At 36.6% G+C, this 15,462-nt stretch overlaps 1 protein-coding gene across 2 annotated transcripts; it reads left to right on the forward strand.

Annotated features, from left to right (window-relative positions):
• Positions 1-290: 290 nt before the first annotated feature.
• On the forward strand, positions 291-13,857 carry LOC117663719 (CMP-N-acetylneuraminate-beta-galactosamide-alpha-2,3-sialyltransferase 2-like). 2 transcript variants are annotated; one of them, XM_034414125.3, is made up of 9 exons: positions 291-556; positions 3,125-3,313; positions 6,057-6,088; positions 7,386-7,916; positions 9,250-9,440; positions 10,685-10,864; positions 11,638-11,683; positions 12,219-12,338; positions 13,157-13,857. In XM_034414125.3, the coding sequence occupies exons 4-9, from the start codon at positions 7,647-7,649 to the stop codon at positions 13,322-13,324; spliced, it is 975 nt and encodes a 324-aa protein (XP_034270016.2). In that variant the 5' UTR covers positions 291-556; positions 3,125-3,313; positions 6,057-6,088; positions 7,386-7,646; the 3' UTR covers positions 13,325-13,857. The 2 variants fall into 2 exon arrangements, with proteins under 2 accessions (XP_034270016.2, XP_034270017.2); XM_034414126.2 differs by lacking the exons at positions 291-556; positions 6,057-6,088 and having other exon boundaries at positions 3,092-3,313; positions 13,157-13,480.
• The last annotated feature ends 1,605 nt before the right edge of the window (positions 13,858-15,462 follow it).

A 15,462-nucleotide genomic window follows, 5' to 3' on the forward strand; every position in this document is an offset into this window, starting at 1 on the left:
ACCGAGGGCAACCCACCACTGGTGTGATCACTTACAAAGCCCTACATGAGTTGGGACCTGGTTTTTTTCAAATCTGTTTCCTATAAATAGAAACTGAGCAGATATTTTATGGCCTCAAATGCAAAAGGAATACAACTGCCAAATTAATAACAAAATGTGTCATGGTCAACCAACAACTTAGTCACAGAGCATTTGCGAGTTGTGTCACATCTGCAAACAGCTACAGGAAATGATTTCTAATACAGTGTGTTTCAAACACGTTTCCTTTTTTATTGCTTAAACCCGATCTGTTTTTTTTTTCCTTTTTGAAAATGTGCATTCTCTTCCTAATGTGGTCGGTGTTCGACAGGTAAATCTTTATTTCTTTATTTTTGCAAATTTTCTCTTCTCACTAAAATACCAGAATCTGTAAATTATAGCCTATGGCTGGAGAGGATTAAGATTTTTTTATTTAAAAAAGGAGAACAAACAAGAAAGGGTCTAAACATTCACAGAAACAAAAATACTATTTGTTGGCCTGAGGTCTCCATGTAGGAAGTGCAGCTTGCAGCACCAAGTGAGTATATTGTAAAATGCAAACCTTTTTTCAATTTGTCTCATTAACAGGCTGCACACTAATTAGTGTACTGTAATGTGCATCTATGTTTGAGTTTTTCCTGAAAAATCTTCTGGAATAATTCTGCTATCAATAGATTTTACCAGACTAGTGAAAGTATGGAATTATGCCTCCTCGCTTTTTCCCTGTTAAGTGCTTATTTAGGCTTTTGGACACACTGCAATGTGTTCTCTTTCATGCTAAAGAAAAACTAGAAAATTGCTTTTTAAATGTACATTACTATTATTAGGCTTTGTAAATGCATTACAGAACATTCAAGCAAAAGGAAGAACATGAATTTAATTTGCCTTGCAAACTGCGTGTAGAAATGTTAGCTAGAATTGTTCTTTCTTTTAGCTAAGGGCCATTGCATTATAAATATACAAACCCCAAGGGGCGATAGAAGTGATAGCAAGGTTTTAAAAAAGCTTGATCTGTGAAAGCATTTTGCTGTACTACTGTTAATTTATGTTAATGAATAAATAGGTTTATAACGCTATAAAATCTAACAGAATTTTTTGCAAAAGCTTTAATTTATTCCACTTCATGGGGATTATATGACAAAGCATTCTATAATTCACAAAATGTTATACAATAATAAAGTGGTTCATCCTTTAGGTGTCAGATGTAACATTGTTAAACGTAATGGAAAATAACAAAAGGATTACCCCTTAGAAATGTATTCTAATATGCTAGCCAGAACTCATCCATTCACAGATTCTTTTCCTGGCATTGTATAAATCTAGCATTTACCTAAGGTTTGTGCTTCACAGTGCAATACAGGATCTGACTTTTATGACTGCAAATGTTTCAAATTCGTTAATTTTATTACATACCTCTCTTGATACCAAGAAGTGAGAGTTAAATCAATCTTACTGCAATATAGCTGCATTATATTCCCTTGCCAAAGAAGGAGTGGTCTTGCACTCTAGGATTACATACTCCAGATGCAACCAATTCTTGGTTGCACATCCCCCAATACATTTGCATGCATCTAAGTATATGTTTATATGAAATGTTTATTTTTAATTCTTTTCATAACAACTGTATGAGCAATGTAAAAAAGAACAGGACCTGGATAACTGCCCACTAATATTAAATAACAGCTGATTAAAATAAATATAACTAGCCATGTGTAAGATGAGGGATGTTGGCTATCCCAGTAACTGATTCCCATCAAAATATACCAGTTAATCTTTCTTTCTCGGGTGTCTGCTTTTATGGCAACCTTATGGCTACCATCTTAACTTTTTTTGAACATTTCCTGTAGATGCCACCGTCTCTTTCACACTCAATCCATTCTACAGATAGGCTCACCCAAGTGTACACATACACAACTGTCTACTTCCTCTTCTCTTCCCAGCAAGAGGATGGAAAAGGGAGGGGGAATCTGCGTGTAAGAGGAATTGTCTAATTGACAGGAAGGGAAGGGAGATGAGGAGAGGAGACTGTTAACTGAACATGTTAGAGAAAAGATGGAAAGAAATCTTATGTTCTTAAGAAAAAGGTTTAGGTCAACAACTCCTACCACAAAGTACTGCCATTATTCATCAGTTGGTCCACAGCTAGTTGCATTTCCTACTGATTTGCCTACTTGTGCTAAAAACTCTACCAGAAGTCTTTGAATGTTAATTGAGTAATTTACGTATATCTCAGTTTAAGTGACCAAAACTGAAATGCAAGCAAGAAAATATGCCTACCCACCAGCATCCCTTGATGACTCCACAGCTTTCTCAAAATGTCTGGGCCCAAAATTCAGTGGTCCTTTTGCATTTTTAAAAATTGAGGGAGTTAAGGGGCAATTGTTACATTGAGTTTTGCAGATGTTGAGGCATTCTTTTCAGTCTTTGAAGCTCTTCTAATGTCTCCACCCACTCAGTGTGTGAACTTTGATGTGCCATTCAAAGCCTGGGGTGAACCTCAAGTTGAGTCTTGCATCTCTGATATTGGTTAAAACTGTTGTTGGTATAAAGAATAATTTGACTTGTCAACATGGAAAGACATTGCACTTAACATATGAGCACAAAGTGGTAATGCCATCTGGAGACAAATACACATTGTTGCAGGTTAACAAGACATTGATTTCTCCCCCTTTGTTTATTTATGGTTTACTTAGTTTTGGTTTAGCATGCTGTGTAGCCTATTCAATTGCTTGGTAAATCATGGTTTAATGTTTTAGTGAAGAAACTGGTTTATTAATAAAGCAATGAGTATTATTTACTTTACTATGTTAAATCCAACCAGTAAATATGAATGTTGAGTCAACTAATTATTAAAATCTCTGCTCATCCATGTCTATTGCCACTCCTCCCTGCCCAACCCAGTTGTCCCACTTGCCAGGTGCCTGGTACATTTTTCTTCTGTTTACAGAAGCAAGATGAGCCATTGCCAGAAATGCAGAACTTGCCATCTCTTGTTCTTTCTTTCTCTTCCTCATACAATTTTTGCCTCTCTCGGTATTTGCTTCATTTTTCCCATGTGCTTTTTCTTCCTTTCATTTTGAGTATTTATAAGCCATTACTATCACAGGTGACACCAGCCAGAGCATAGAATAATTCAAAGAAGTAGTGCAAGATCAGATGACATGGATAGACCTGGCCCATAGAATTGCCACGAATTGGACATGGCTGAATGGATAACATCCTCATCAACAACAATCCACTTCTGCACATATTCTCAACTGTAAATCTCACGGAATTCTGTAGAGTTGATTCCCAGGTAAATATGTTTCTCGAATTTCTGAAAATATCTTTTCTTGGTTATCCTTCCTTATTTCGCTTGTTCTTATTTCTTTCCTACTGCATTGTTTAAAACTCTATACAGGTAGTTCTCAACTTATGACCACAATTAAGCCCCAAATTTATGTTGCTAAGTGAGAGATTCGTTAAGTGAGTTTTGCTCCATTTTACGACTTTTCTTGCCACATTTATTAAGTGGAATCACTGGAATTGTTATATTAGTAACACCATTGTTAAATGAATCTGGCTTTCCCATTGACTTTGCTTGTTAGAAGGTCACAAAAGGTGATCACATGAGCACAGGACACTGCACCCATCATAAATATGAACCAGTTGTCAAGCATCTGAGTGTAAATCACATCACCATGGGGATGCTGCAATGGTCATAAGTGTGAAACATGGTCATATGTCACTTTTTTAATGCCATTGTAACTTTGAATGGTCACTAAATGAACAGTTGTAAGGTGAGGACTACCTGTATTAATTCTCTTTCTGTTTAAATGTTATGTATTGTTTTCTTTTAGTAAACTTTTTTCCCACTAAAAACATCTGAATCCTATGTAATTAATAAGGAAGAGTGAATGCTGTCTGGAGTAACATCACAAGTCAAGGAATTGAATCTTTCCAAGATGAAGTGATTGGGGAATTTGGGAGTCTAACACTGTCTGGGAAATTCCATTCCAGAAATTGAAGACTTATAGTTCCCCCTTCAGAGCTAGTCTACAATTTGGGAAGTCTCCTAGACTCACAGATCCTGCTTGAAATGCAGATAGCAAGAGTAGCCAGGAGGGATTTTACATAGTTACATCTTGTGCACCAATTGTTACCCTTCCTGGACTACAAAGTCCTGTTCATACCCTGTTTCCCCCAAAATAAGACTGATAATAAGCCCAATCGTGATTTTGGGTGCATGGCAATAAGGCCAAGCGTTTATTTCAGAGTTCAAAAAAATATAAGACAGGGTCTTATTTTTGGGAAAACTCGGTAGTCACCCATGCCCTAATCATTTCCCATGTGCAATGCAAGCTACATGGAGCTGCTTTGAGGAACATGAGGAAATTACAGTGGTTGCAGAATGAAAAGTCCCAAGCAATGTAATCCACTGCTTTGGAAACTGTACTTGTTATCAGTTAGCTTCTGATATGATTCAAGGTGTTGATTGTCATGTTTAAGATCATGAATGACTGTTTATTTAGGGATCACTTTCTCCTGTATTTATCTGCCTATCCAATAAGATCAAATAGGGTCAATCACCTCCAGATCTCATTTCTAATCACTTGATGGAGCCCTGGAAGCATACATTTTCAGTAGCTGTCCTCACTCTTTATAGCTCCCTCCTAGTAGAAATTCAGTCAGCATCATGTCTCATAGGCTTCAGGAAAACTTTGAAGATTTACCTGTTCAGTCTTGTACAGAAGGAAAGTAACCGGTGATTTGAAGGTGAGGTTGCAAACGCATGTATTTTTTGATGTTTAGTTTTTTTATTTTTTTCCTCACTTAAATGCATTTGGGCATTTCTAGGAAAGTGTTTATATGTTTGTATTGTGAACTGTCTAGAGCCTGTGGGAATGGGTAGCATACAAGTAAATCAGTCAATTAATAATTTTATTGAATAAATGATTAAAGACTTTGTTGCTGGCTATGCTGCTGTGCGGAAAATTAAAAAAAAAAGCACCACAAGACCACCAAGGAAATTGTCAGGAGTCTTATAAAGATTTATTAAAATGGTCCCTTTACTAACAGCATTGGAGATTCACACACACCCCCAAGAGCATCACAGTGAATCTGAGTTGTGGGGAAGTAAGTAATCTATGGATGTGATTGACAAAGAAAACACTTTTCTTGGGCAAATTTTATAGCCCTTCAACCTCTTCATTCCCAGAGTTGGAAGCAGGTTTAGGCACAAGGAAGGGATATATATTGTCTAGCACCTGGCTAAGAGAAAAGAGGGAAACAATTATAGAATTGGGATTAGAAGAGGAAATTTGTTATGTTGTAGTTTGTGAGATTAAATAGAACGAGTTAGCTTGTTTTACCTTCACTGATTTGGTTGCAGTCCAATTTGGATATATAACAGTTTCAAATGTATTAAAATGACCCAGGGGAAAAAAAGTTTACAAAAATGCCAGAGTAAGTGTGAAATGAAAAGTTTTTCAAAGAGGTTATCACTGAATTGAAAAATTCTTCATACTGATTTAGCTGTTAGCTGCTTTCTTTTTATTTTTTCTTTCAAACTACCTACATTATTTTCAGGGTTAAGAGTCTCCCACTTCTAACAAGGTTTCCTGGTTTTAATATACCAGGATGTTTTAATATAAACATACACCCATGAAAGTCCAAATGGACTTTCATCTTTGTATTTAACTGATTGAGAAAAGATTGAAGCCAGATGTAATTATCGACCAGTCTGGTATAATTTAATCATATTCGGAATGGTTGATGCTTAGGGGAATCTAAACATTAATCCTTTGATTACATGTAACAATTATATACCTATTACAACTGAAACTTATGTATATTATTACAAGTGTTCATTTTTGTTATATCCTTATTTACTTAAAAATAATGCCCAAATATTAGTGATATCAAAAATAAAGCCCATTTTAATTCCGTATATATGGTGATATCCAGATGTGTTAAGAAAGTATAAACTGTATCTGCATGGAATCAGAGGCTTTCTTTTTTATTTGTAATTATCAATAATAATTTATTCTTTATTCTAGCATCTCTGGAAAATAATTGCTCTACACTGAAGGTAGGGTTGAAGATGCTTACATTTGCAGCGTGCACTGTGTTTTTTTGGATAAATATGAAAGAAATCACAATTATAAGTGTTTGTGACATTGGGATTAGTCTTAATATATGATAATAAGCACTTCCATTGGGAAAGACTGGATCATGTAAGATAATTGCCTGATGTAGTAATTAGTATAATTTAAGGATTTGTCCTTTTAAAAAATAGTAGGAATTTGGGAAAGGCCTGAGATTAGAGGATTTCTCTGCAGAACTAGCCTGAATATTTCTATTCACAGATGGGTAAGACAGATGGTTTCCAGGCTACACAAAGGTTCCATCCCTTTTCTAAGACAAGTTTTACATGTCACATTGTACACTATGCACCTGTGCAAACATAAATGCTGCCTGTTTCTGCATATTGAAAGCAGCTGCTGCCATTCTTCCATTTCTGTCCATAAGGTTGGATGTATGTCAGTGATGGTTTACGCAATCCAGGGAGTGCTTATCTAACTACCTAGAGTCCCAGATAAATAAAGTGTTCCATAACAAAGTCTTTCTTTCTTATTCTTCAGTTTTATATTATCGGAACCTAAGCTACAATGTGTTGTCAGAAACAATACAGACATAGTTGTTCCTGTTCTATGCTCCTTCATCCGCTATACTGTAACTCCCTAAGCAGAAAAGTCACCATAGTTTCATAGAAAGTTCCAAGATTGTCTTTTCTATTTGCCTTTTCTATGTATCTTTTTCTATTTGCCAGTCAGCAATGTAAATACGGGATTTTGCAATCTCTTTTGTCTTTCCCATTCCCTGGAAATACTACAAAATTCTGGGATATCTGTTTGAATGTTACATATTTGCAATATTTTTGGGAAATTTATAATTGACTTGAGGCAGTACTTTTTTACAGAATTCCTACATACCATCAACATTCATGTTTCAGTGAATTATGAGCCAACCCCCCTAATTAAGTACTGTATGCTTAAATCACAGTTTGGAATGCTTACCATGAAGATTGTTTCACTGCAAAAATGGCTATATCCTCTAATAGATAAAAAATACTGGATGAGACATACAGAAAATGCAAGCTGATTGCATTACATTCTGGTACAAATTATACACAAAACAGAACCCACTGTGAACCTGTACTTGAAAAAGCTTTGGGTTACGGAAACATAGAATCATTGGACTTTTAAATCTTTTATTAATATCAACAAATTATATTCTGTCATGACATATGGTATTGTCCTTTGAGATCTATGGATAATATTGACATATCATTTTAACATTTGCCTTTTCTATTTATCTTTTTCTAGCATGTGTGTTTCAGCATTCTGAAGATATGGCATCTCAATATAAGTATCTACTCACAGAATGGTACAATCTAGTTTGGTTTTTCTTTGTCTTGAAGTTCTGAACAGCAAAACATCCAATACAGTGAGGCTCTATCTACTTTGAAAACAATCTAATAATACCCAAATAATGGATTTAGCTGCAGTTATATCACCCAGCATGATGATTTTTTTCTGTCAAAGATGTCTAAACTAGGAGTTCAAACCGAAGTGATGGAGTGAACAATGATGTGTAAGAAGAAGTTGTGCATTGTTCTGGCCCTGTGCTTTGCACTTTCCATCTGGAAGATATATATTTCTGTTTCACCTTTGTCCAAAAGTCTTGATGAATGGCTACTGCAAGACTCATTAATGAAAGAGGAAATGTGTTACCATAACAAATGTATTGGCCTAAGCAGTTGGGATTGGTTTTGTGACCACTTTGATGCCTCAGTAAACTGCCTGCTGACTCTTGAAAACTCTGATATCCCACCAGAGGTTCTTCAGTGGTGGCTGGTGAGTACTGTATCATATTACTAAGCTAAACAACTATAACCATTTAGAGAAAATAATTTTAAAAAAATATTCTCACTACTAAGTCAAGTGTTGGTTGTGTGTAGTACTTGTCCAGATTTGTCTTTCAGTGGAAAATAAATGATAGAGGCTTATTTTAGCATTTTATCTTTTCTTTTAACTAAGACTGGGCATAGTAAAAGCACTAAAGTCACATTCGTGATCTTCATATACTATATGTAAAACATTTTACACAACTTGCCTTTTGCTTGATTTTTTCCTATACTTCTTAGAAACCTGGCTTCTCTTCCTTTCCTCTTTTTGAAGATCTAGATTGCATTATCTTTTGGCAAGATAGATGAAGAAAGATAGACTCACTTCCTAACTATAGATAAACCATTCATTGCCTATTCAGTCAGCAATCTCCCTAAATGTTGTTACAATCTGAATTCCATCATCATAACATGAAATGTGCAGGAATATGGGAGTTAGAGCTGAGCAATTTGTAGAGGGCCACAGCTTCCCTCTCCATAATGTACATAATCCGAGTCAGCCAGTTTGGAAATCCTCAAGCTGTCCTTTGGTTTCTATTAATCCTTCAGCTCTGTTCTCAGGTCTTATAATGTATCTAAGGTACAGAACATTTTTTCTGTTTAGGACTATACTTGGTGTTTGATGTATAGTGAGCTACATTAAAAATTAATTTTGATTTTATCTAATTAATATTTACTAGAAATTAACTAGACATATTTACTGAAATGCTCCTTTCCATATATTTAATATTTCTCTATTTCTGTGTCATTAATCATTACAATTTCATGAATAACCCCAAATTAATCAATCATGATTAAGAAAGGACAAATCCATTTAGTAGGAAAAGATCACTATTGCATTGAGAAACGATTAAGAATTTGTTTCTGCCATATCATAAATTGACTCAGTATTCTGAGTTGCTTAATGTGCTTGAACTATACCACTCAGAAAGGTAATATTTATATAACTTGTTAGGTTGGAATGTGACTAGCTGGTTTTTAGTTCAGTATGTCATGCAAATCTGAAACAGTCACATAGTCATCAATCCTTTCACCAAAAATTGCTCCAGTGCATTGAGGCTACACAGCTGTACCTTCTTCCATGTTCGTGAAAGAAATAGTAATGGTTTTTCATGGTCAGTCTCCTATAGATATAGGAACCACTTTTGAAATCAGTATTAACCAGTGTAGTTCAGAGGTATCCAAAGGGTCTGTATTTCTTCTCCAAAATAAAACATTTTCTTGGGCAGGCGTTATTAGAAGTCCATCCACCCTGCTCCTAATGCTTTATTTTATTCCATCAGAAGCTACAAAGATCAAAAGATGGCAGTCAAATTCAGCAGATGGTACAATATCTGTTTGACCTCCTTCAGTCCCCCACTGCTAGAGCTCAGGATGTTGTTCATTGTGGAACCTGTGCTGTGGTGGGAAACTCGGGAAGGCTGAGGGGCTCTAAATATGGAAAGAAGATAGATTCTCACAAGTTTGTGATGAGGTAAGTGGGTAGAACAGAGCATATACACAAAGAATGAGAGAGAGAGATCTTCAGCCCTCAACCTAGATTCAAAAGACACAGCAGATTGGTGTAGACCTCTCCCAGGAGTGATATTTTCCTATTTCTTTCTTTTTATTATTACATTAACTAGTTTGACTGCCCTAAAATGGTAGAGAGTTGGGATATTTATGCCATGTTTGATTTGATTCAAAGGTGGTGTCTTGAATATGCAGGGCTATGAACCCAGCATCCACCTCTAATTTGTTAAAATAGTAGCTGCAAGTGATGCATCCGGCCTGCGTTAGACACCCGATCTATTGCCTTAGGGAAGAAAAGGGGTCTTTGTGGGCCAGATACAGAGATCTCAATCTACATCCAGTTGGGGGTTAGAAAATCCCCATTTCTAAGGGTAGTGGTATACATCTTGTTACATTCTAGCATGTTACATTCTAAAAGTATATGCACTTGGACCTAAAGTAGGTTCCACGAGGTAATTTAAGCCATGAAATGAACCAGTAGTGGACTTCAAATCCCGGTGCTACTAGTTTGCTATCGGTAGTGTGCATGCTTGCTTTGCGAGCACACAGCGCTTCTGCGCATGCACAGAGCGTTTTTGACGTCTGGGTGTGAGCGGAGCCTCCCACTGCTGCTGCTACTGGTTCACCCGAACCAGGGCGAACTGGTAGAAACCCACCACTGAAATGAATGCCTTAATATTATACAAGGTTTAAGGTTTAAAATTTGCTCCTTAAAATCCACCCCAAATCCTAAGATCTCTTTTGTTGAGACTACAAAAGGCATGTTGCATGCAGCTTATGGACCATATTATGTACTTCTAACACACAATATATGTTATCCTATTTAAATTTTTTGCAAAAGGTGATAACCATATGAGGAATAGAATATCCATATTGAATATAATGTAAGCCAGGGGTATCAAACTAGTGACCCGTGGGCCCAATGCATCATGTGCAGATCACGCCCACACCTTCATGAAGGGGAAAAACGTTGCGATAAGTCATGTGACAGCAACATGACACTGTGAGTTTGACACCTGTGATGTAGGTGATAGCCACTAACTTTATCTGGATCTGATTTTTATCTGTACTTACTAAGTACAGAACCTGGACATAGATCCAGGTTTTGTACTTATTAAGTTTAAGTAACAATTTTTTCCATGTGTGTGACCTAGATCTCTTGAATAAGAAGATTCTGATAGGTGTTTTTTTTAAATATTCTCCAAGAATGAACACTGCACAAGTTACAGGTTTTGAGGAAGATGTTGGTACACGAACCACACACCATTTCATGTACCCAGAGAGTGCGATGAATCTCCATCCTAATGTACATCTTGTACTAGTCCCTTTCAAACCTCTGGATCTCAAATGGTTGGCTAGTGCTTTTTCAACAGGAGATATCCAGCAGTAAGTATCCTCCCTAAGTAATTGCAATATAAAAGGCTAGGCAATAACATAGTAATATCATGATATCAAGCATTCCTAGTGTTATCAGGCTATCAAGCATGTTTCCATTCTTAGATGGCAAACACATTTCTCACTACATCAGATATTTGTCATTATCACTTATTAAAGAAATTACCCATAAAACTGGTTTTCCATAAATGGATTTTAGTCTACCAACCAGAACAGGGGTGTCAAACTTGATTTCATTGAGGGCGACATCTGGGTTGTGTTTGACCTTGGGGGGGCAGGGGGGGGCAGGGTGAGTGTGGCCAAGGTGAGTGTCGCCAAGGTGAGTGTGGCCAGTATGTCACTTATGTTGGGGGGTGCCTGTGGTGGCCCGAGTGCTCTGCCAACAAAAATGGGCTCCTGAGCTCCGTTTTCAGGTGTGACGGCATCCTGCAACCCTCTGCTATCAAAAACAGAACTCGGGAGGACCATGCATGCAGCCCTCCCAAGCTCTGTTTTGGCTGGCTGAGGCACCGCTGGTTCTTCGCTGTTTCCAGGTCAGCCCCATGGGCCAGATCTAAGCACCCCGTGGGCCTGATCCGGCCTCCGGGCCTTGAGTTTGACACCCCTGAATCAGAAGAAGAAAAAAAAATATGGTTAAAATCAGAGGTCTCCTGATTTTGGGCTACCATAAACTAATATAGTTCTCTTTCTATAATGTCTACAATGTTGATTAAAAGAAAATTAAATAATGTTGAATGGTAAAGATTCTTCCATTCCTTTCACAGAACATACAAAAGAGTTAAACGATTTATTAAAGCCGACAAAAGCAAGGTAAGGTGTAAATTAAAAAGCAATAATGCACTTATTAACTATTATATTTTTATTTTTTGTAGATTAAAAATAATTAGTACTGGAGTCCCAACTTCATAAATAAATATATTGCTTTATATTTATTTTATATATTAAATGCATATTTCAAGCTGGTAATATTCCTTATTAAATAATAAAATATGGGAGGCAGAAGGAAAAAGGATTACGGAGGCCACCATACACATTCTTAACAGTCAAAGCAAACTTGCACTAGGGAGGATCCAACTAGGAATCTCTTAGGAATATGAACTGTTCTTGTTCCAGGCTACAGGTGTGGTATTTTGTGGTACCTTGGCCCTGAAGCCATGGAATAACTGCACATACTGTCAGGGACTGATGCGTCCAGGGAGAGGGGATCATCCATTCTACTTTAAGTCCTTGGGAACATTAAGGACTTTTCTTGCTCTGAAGTTATTCTTATAAATAGGTGGACCAATTTGAGGAAGAATTTATGATCAATCTGGGTGAATCTTATTTTACAAAACTTTCTTCTTAGATTCTAATAATTCACCCTGGTTTCCTGAAATATATCCAAGACAAATGGACACGGCATCATGGAAAGTATCCTTCCACTGGGTTGATTACACTGATTTTTGCCATCCATACTTGCACACAGGTAAGTGCACCAAATAACCACTCCTCTTATCTCTGTAAATCAGAGGTTCCCAATCCACGGGCTGTGGCCCCGTACTGGACGGCAGCCCACTGTAAACCGGGCCGCACAAGTGGTGGCCTATTGAATGAGTACACAAAGCTCCAACAGAGCTCTGCAAGCATTCTCCCACTGGTTGTGCAAAACCTTTCCCTTTCCCCATCAGCCACCTTTGCCACCAGTCTGCAGAGCCAGAAAGGTTGGGGATCGCTGCTGTAAGTGGGTTCTGAGCTGAACAGCTATTGAGTTCCTATTGCTTCACTAACCACTTTTAGCTCTGTTCCCAAAACAATTTCTCTTTACAATTTAGTTAGTAATAAAAATCTTATTGGGAAGCTACTAAATGGCGGACTGTATGTGGCCAATATTGATACTTTATAGGACACTTTGTATTTTAATCACCAAAATGAAAAACTATGACAAAAAATAAATTCAACCTACTATTCAACATGAGTTATATTTTAACTACTTGCTGTTTCACTTTCCACTTTGCAAAACCCATATATAACTTTCTAAAATAAAAAGTAAAATCGACATTTGCAACTCCGGCATTTATGTAATGCAATTGACTATAGTGTGTCGGGCAATCTAATACAGTATTTTCGATGTTTTGTATTTCAATGCTCATCTCTTCCATCCACCATAGCAATGACAGGGACCTGGGAGAAGTGTAATTCAAAACATGTAACAGGGATTAGGTATCTGGTCTCTTCAGTAGATGTGTAACATTTAATTTTTTTGCAGACATTTATTGTTTTCTCACTTGCTTCTATATGTGGTAGGTTTCTGCCTTTGGTTTTGGTGCAGACAGCAATGGGAATTGGCATCACTACTGGGAAGACAACCGTTTTGCAGGAGCCTTTCGCAAGTCTGGAGTACACAATGGCACTTTTGAGCTACAACTCATTGAAAGGCTAACAACTGAAGGCAAATTGGTGTTCTATAAATAGTTTATACTTTACACTACGCGTCTAAGCTTGCTGAACTAGATTGGAATAGGGATGATGCCTCCCCTATCTTACAATCTTACAGTTCTTCACATTAAGATTTTAAAAAATTCCCTCTGTTCTGGTTTCAAAGAAAAGCAAAACTAGAATAAAACACAAGAAGAGGAAACATTTCTGTTTGATTCATGCACCAAAGATTAAAAACATGAGTGTCATGGTCCTGCTTTTCTGAATTTATGTATTTTAGAACAGACTATAAACACTATTTGTTACTACCTTCAGATTTTCTCCAAGTATGAAACCATAGACAGAACAATTCAGATTTACTAGCTGTGTTTTTGACAGCAGAAGAGAAGAGTATATTGGAACACGAAAAGAAACATATTTCTGATTATTTTCAGAATAGTTGTTTGAATGTGAAATATATCTTTGAATTTGAAAATTAGGCTTTCTGATAACTCATTTGGTGTTTCTCCTTCCCTCCATCACAATTTATAAATCAAGTTCTCAATAAATTATCCAGATTTTTAATATTATTTGAATATTACTTGAAAATGATTATTTTAATATTATTTCAAATGATTGCATTTAATATGTTTATTAAATATATATACATCTTGCTGTTTGGGGTGATTCTAGATATATATTACAGCAGCCATTATTTAGGACTGTGTAATACACTAACTGGCAACTCTACATTAGCTTCCTCAATTCTAGACCCAATATCAAACCACGTTAAATTTAATATTAGTTTGGGGAATGGGAAAATTCACATTATTTGATTTTTTTATTTAAAACTTTATTTAAACAATGGTAAGCCAAATAGCCAATGATTTGGTTCAGAGCCCTGGTGCGTAGCAGACTAAAGCACTGTTATTAACATCAGCTGCCTGCAATTACTGCAAGTTCAAATCTCACCAGGCTCAAGGTTGACTCAGCCTTCCATCCTTTCTAAGTTAGGTAAAAGGAGGACCTGGTTTGTGGGAGCAATAAGCTGACTTTGTATAAAATATACAAAAGTATGAAGGCTATTGCTTAACGCATTGTAAGCCGCCCTGAGTCTCCGGAGAAGGGCGGCATATAAATCAAATAAAAAAAACAACAACAGTTTTCTATGATAGTAGATTAATTTTTGTTGGCATGACCATTCCCATGATTAGACGTATTGCATGATAAACATTTTCCCTGTGAAGTAAAACTGAAATGCAAGATAAATCTATTGCACTGGGCAAAAAACACACTATCATCTAAATACTTTTATGCTGCTTCTATTAGAGAATGAGTAAGTAAATAAAGGGTCAGATTCACACCCAACCCTACTTAATTGACCCCTGCTCTTCTCTCCAACTGCTCTGATGGGTTTTAAGCAGAGAACCTCCCTCTCAACACAATATTTAACTTAATTCCCCAAACTTGGAAAATCCTGACCAGCTGTTCCTGCTCAGTTTGTATTATTCTTTAACCCATTATGACTCTCAACACTTCACAAAATGTCAATGTGCTTCCTAGCCACAGCTAGATTATCCATCCCAAATATCACTCAGTGCTGCACTTTAACCACTGCTGCTCTCAAAAAGATAACACATTAATGATGTGATCAGTAAAACAGCAAAAGTTCAGTTACATGGCTATAGGCATTTACAGTAAGTTAATGTCATGAAGGGTAAAGTGCCATAGTGGTACAGTTAATATATATCCCCAAGATGGAGTGGAAGCCAGTAAGGAAACTATTTGTACATTAGGTTCCAAAATATTTGGCCTAGAGTAGGCATAAATTCAATAGGTCATCATTATCACAACCATAAATAATTGCCTTACCTGATCAATCATCACAATGATTAATGAACAGGATACTTCCATCAGCTGGACAGTGAAATGAAGAATGAGATACTGCTAATAAATATATGAGGCACTGGGAAAAGAAGTGCAAGACAGGAACCAATAACTTCACACTGTATTGTGTGAATATTCTAATCAAGTTTAGAAAATGAATACCCAAAGATGAAGAACATGTGATCTATTGCAGACTGGGGTTAGAATTAAAGTATTATATACCAATGAAGAGGGGAAAAATGGCTGCCATATGGAATATTTGGGGATATAACAACTCTTGATACTACAAAAACAAGCTTTTAAAAAGT

The sequence above is a fragment of the Pantherophis guttatus genome, chromosome 3, assembly GCF_059756535.1.
Source record: "Pantherophis guttatus breed Tessera chromosome 3, ASM5975653v1, whole genome shotgun sequence".
Classification (NCBI taxonomy): Eukaryota; Metazoa; Chordata; class Lepidosauria; order Squamata; family Colubridae; genus Pantherophis; species Pantherophis guttatus.

Coding starts and splice junctions, on each gene's coding strand:
- LOC117663719 (XM_034414125.3), top strand. CDS start 7,647: ATGATGTGTAAGAAGAAGTTGTGCATTGTTCTGGCCCTGTGCTTTGCA. Junction 9,441..10,684: donor TCTCACAAGTTTGTGATGAG/GTAAGTGGGTAG, acceptor ATATTCTCCAAG/AATGAACACTGCACAAGTTA. Junction 12,339..13,156: donor CCATCCATACTTGCACACAG/GTAAGTGCACCA, acceptor TATATGTGGTAG/GTTTCTGCCTTTGGTTTTGG.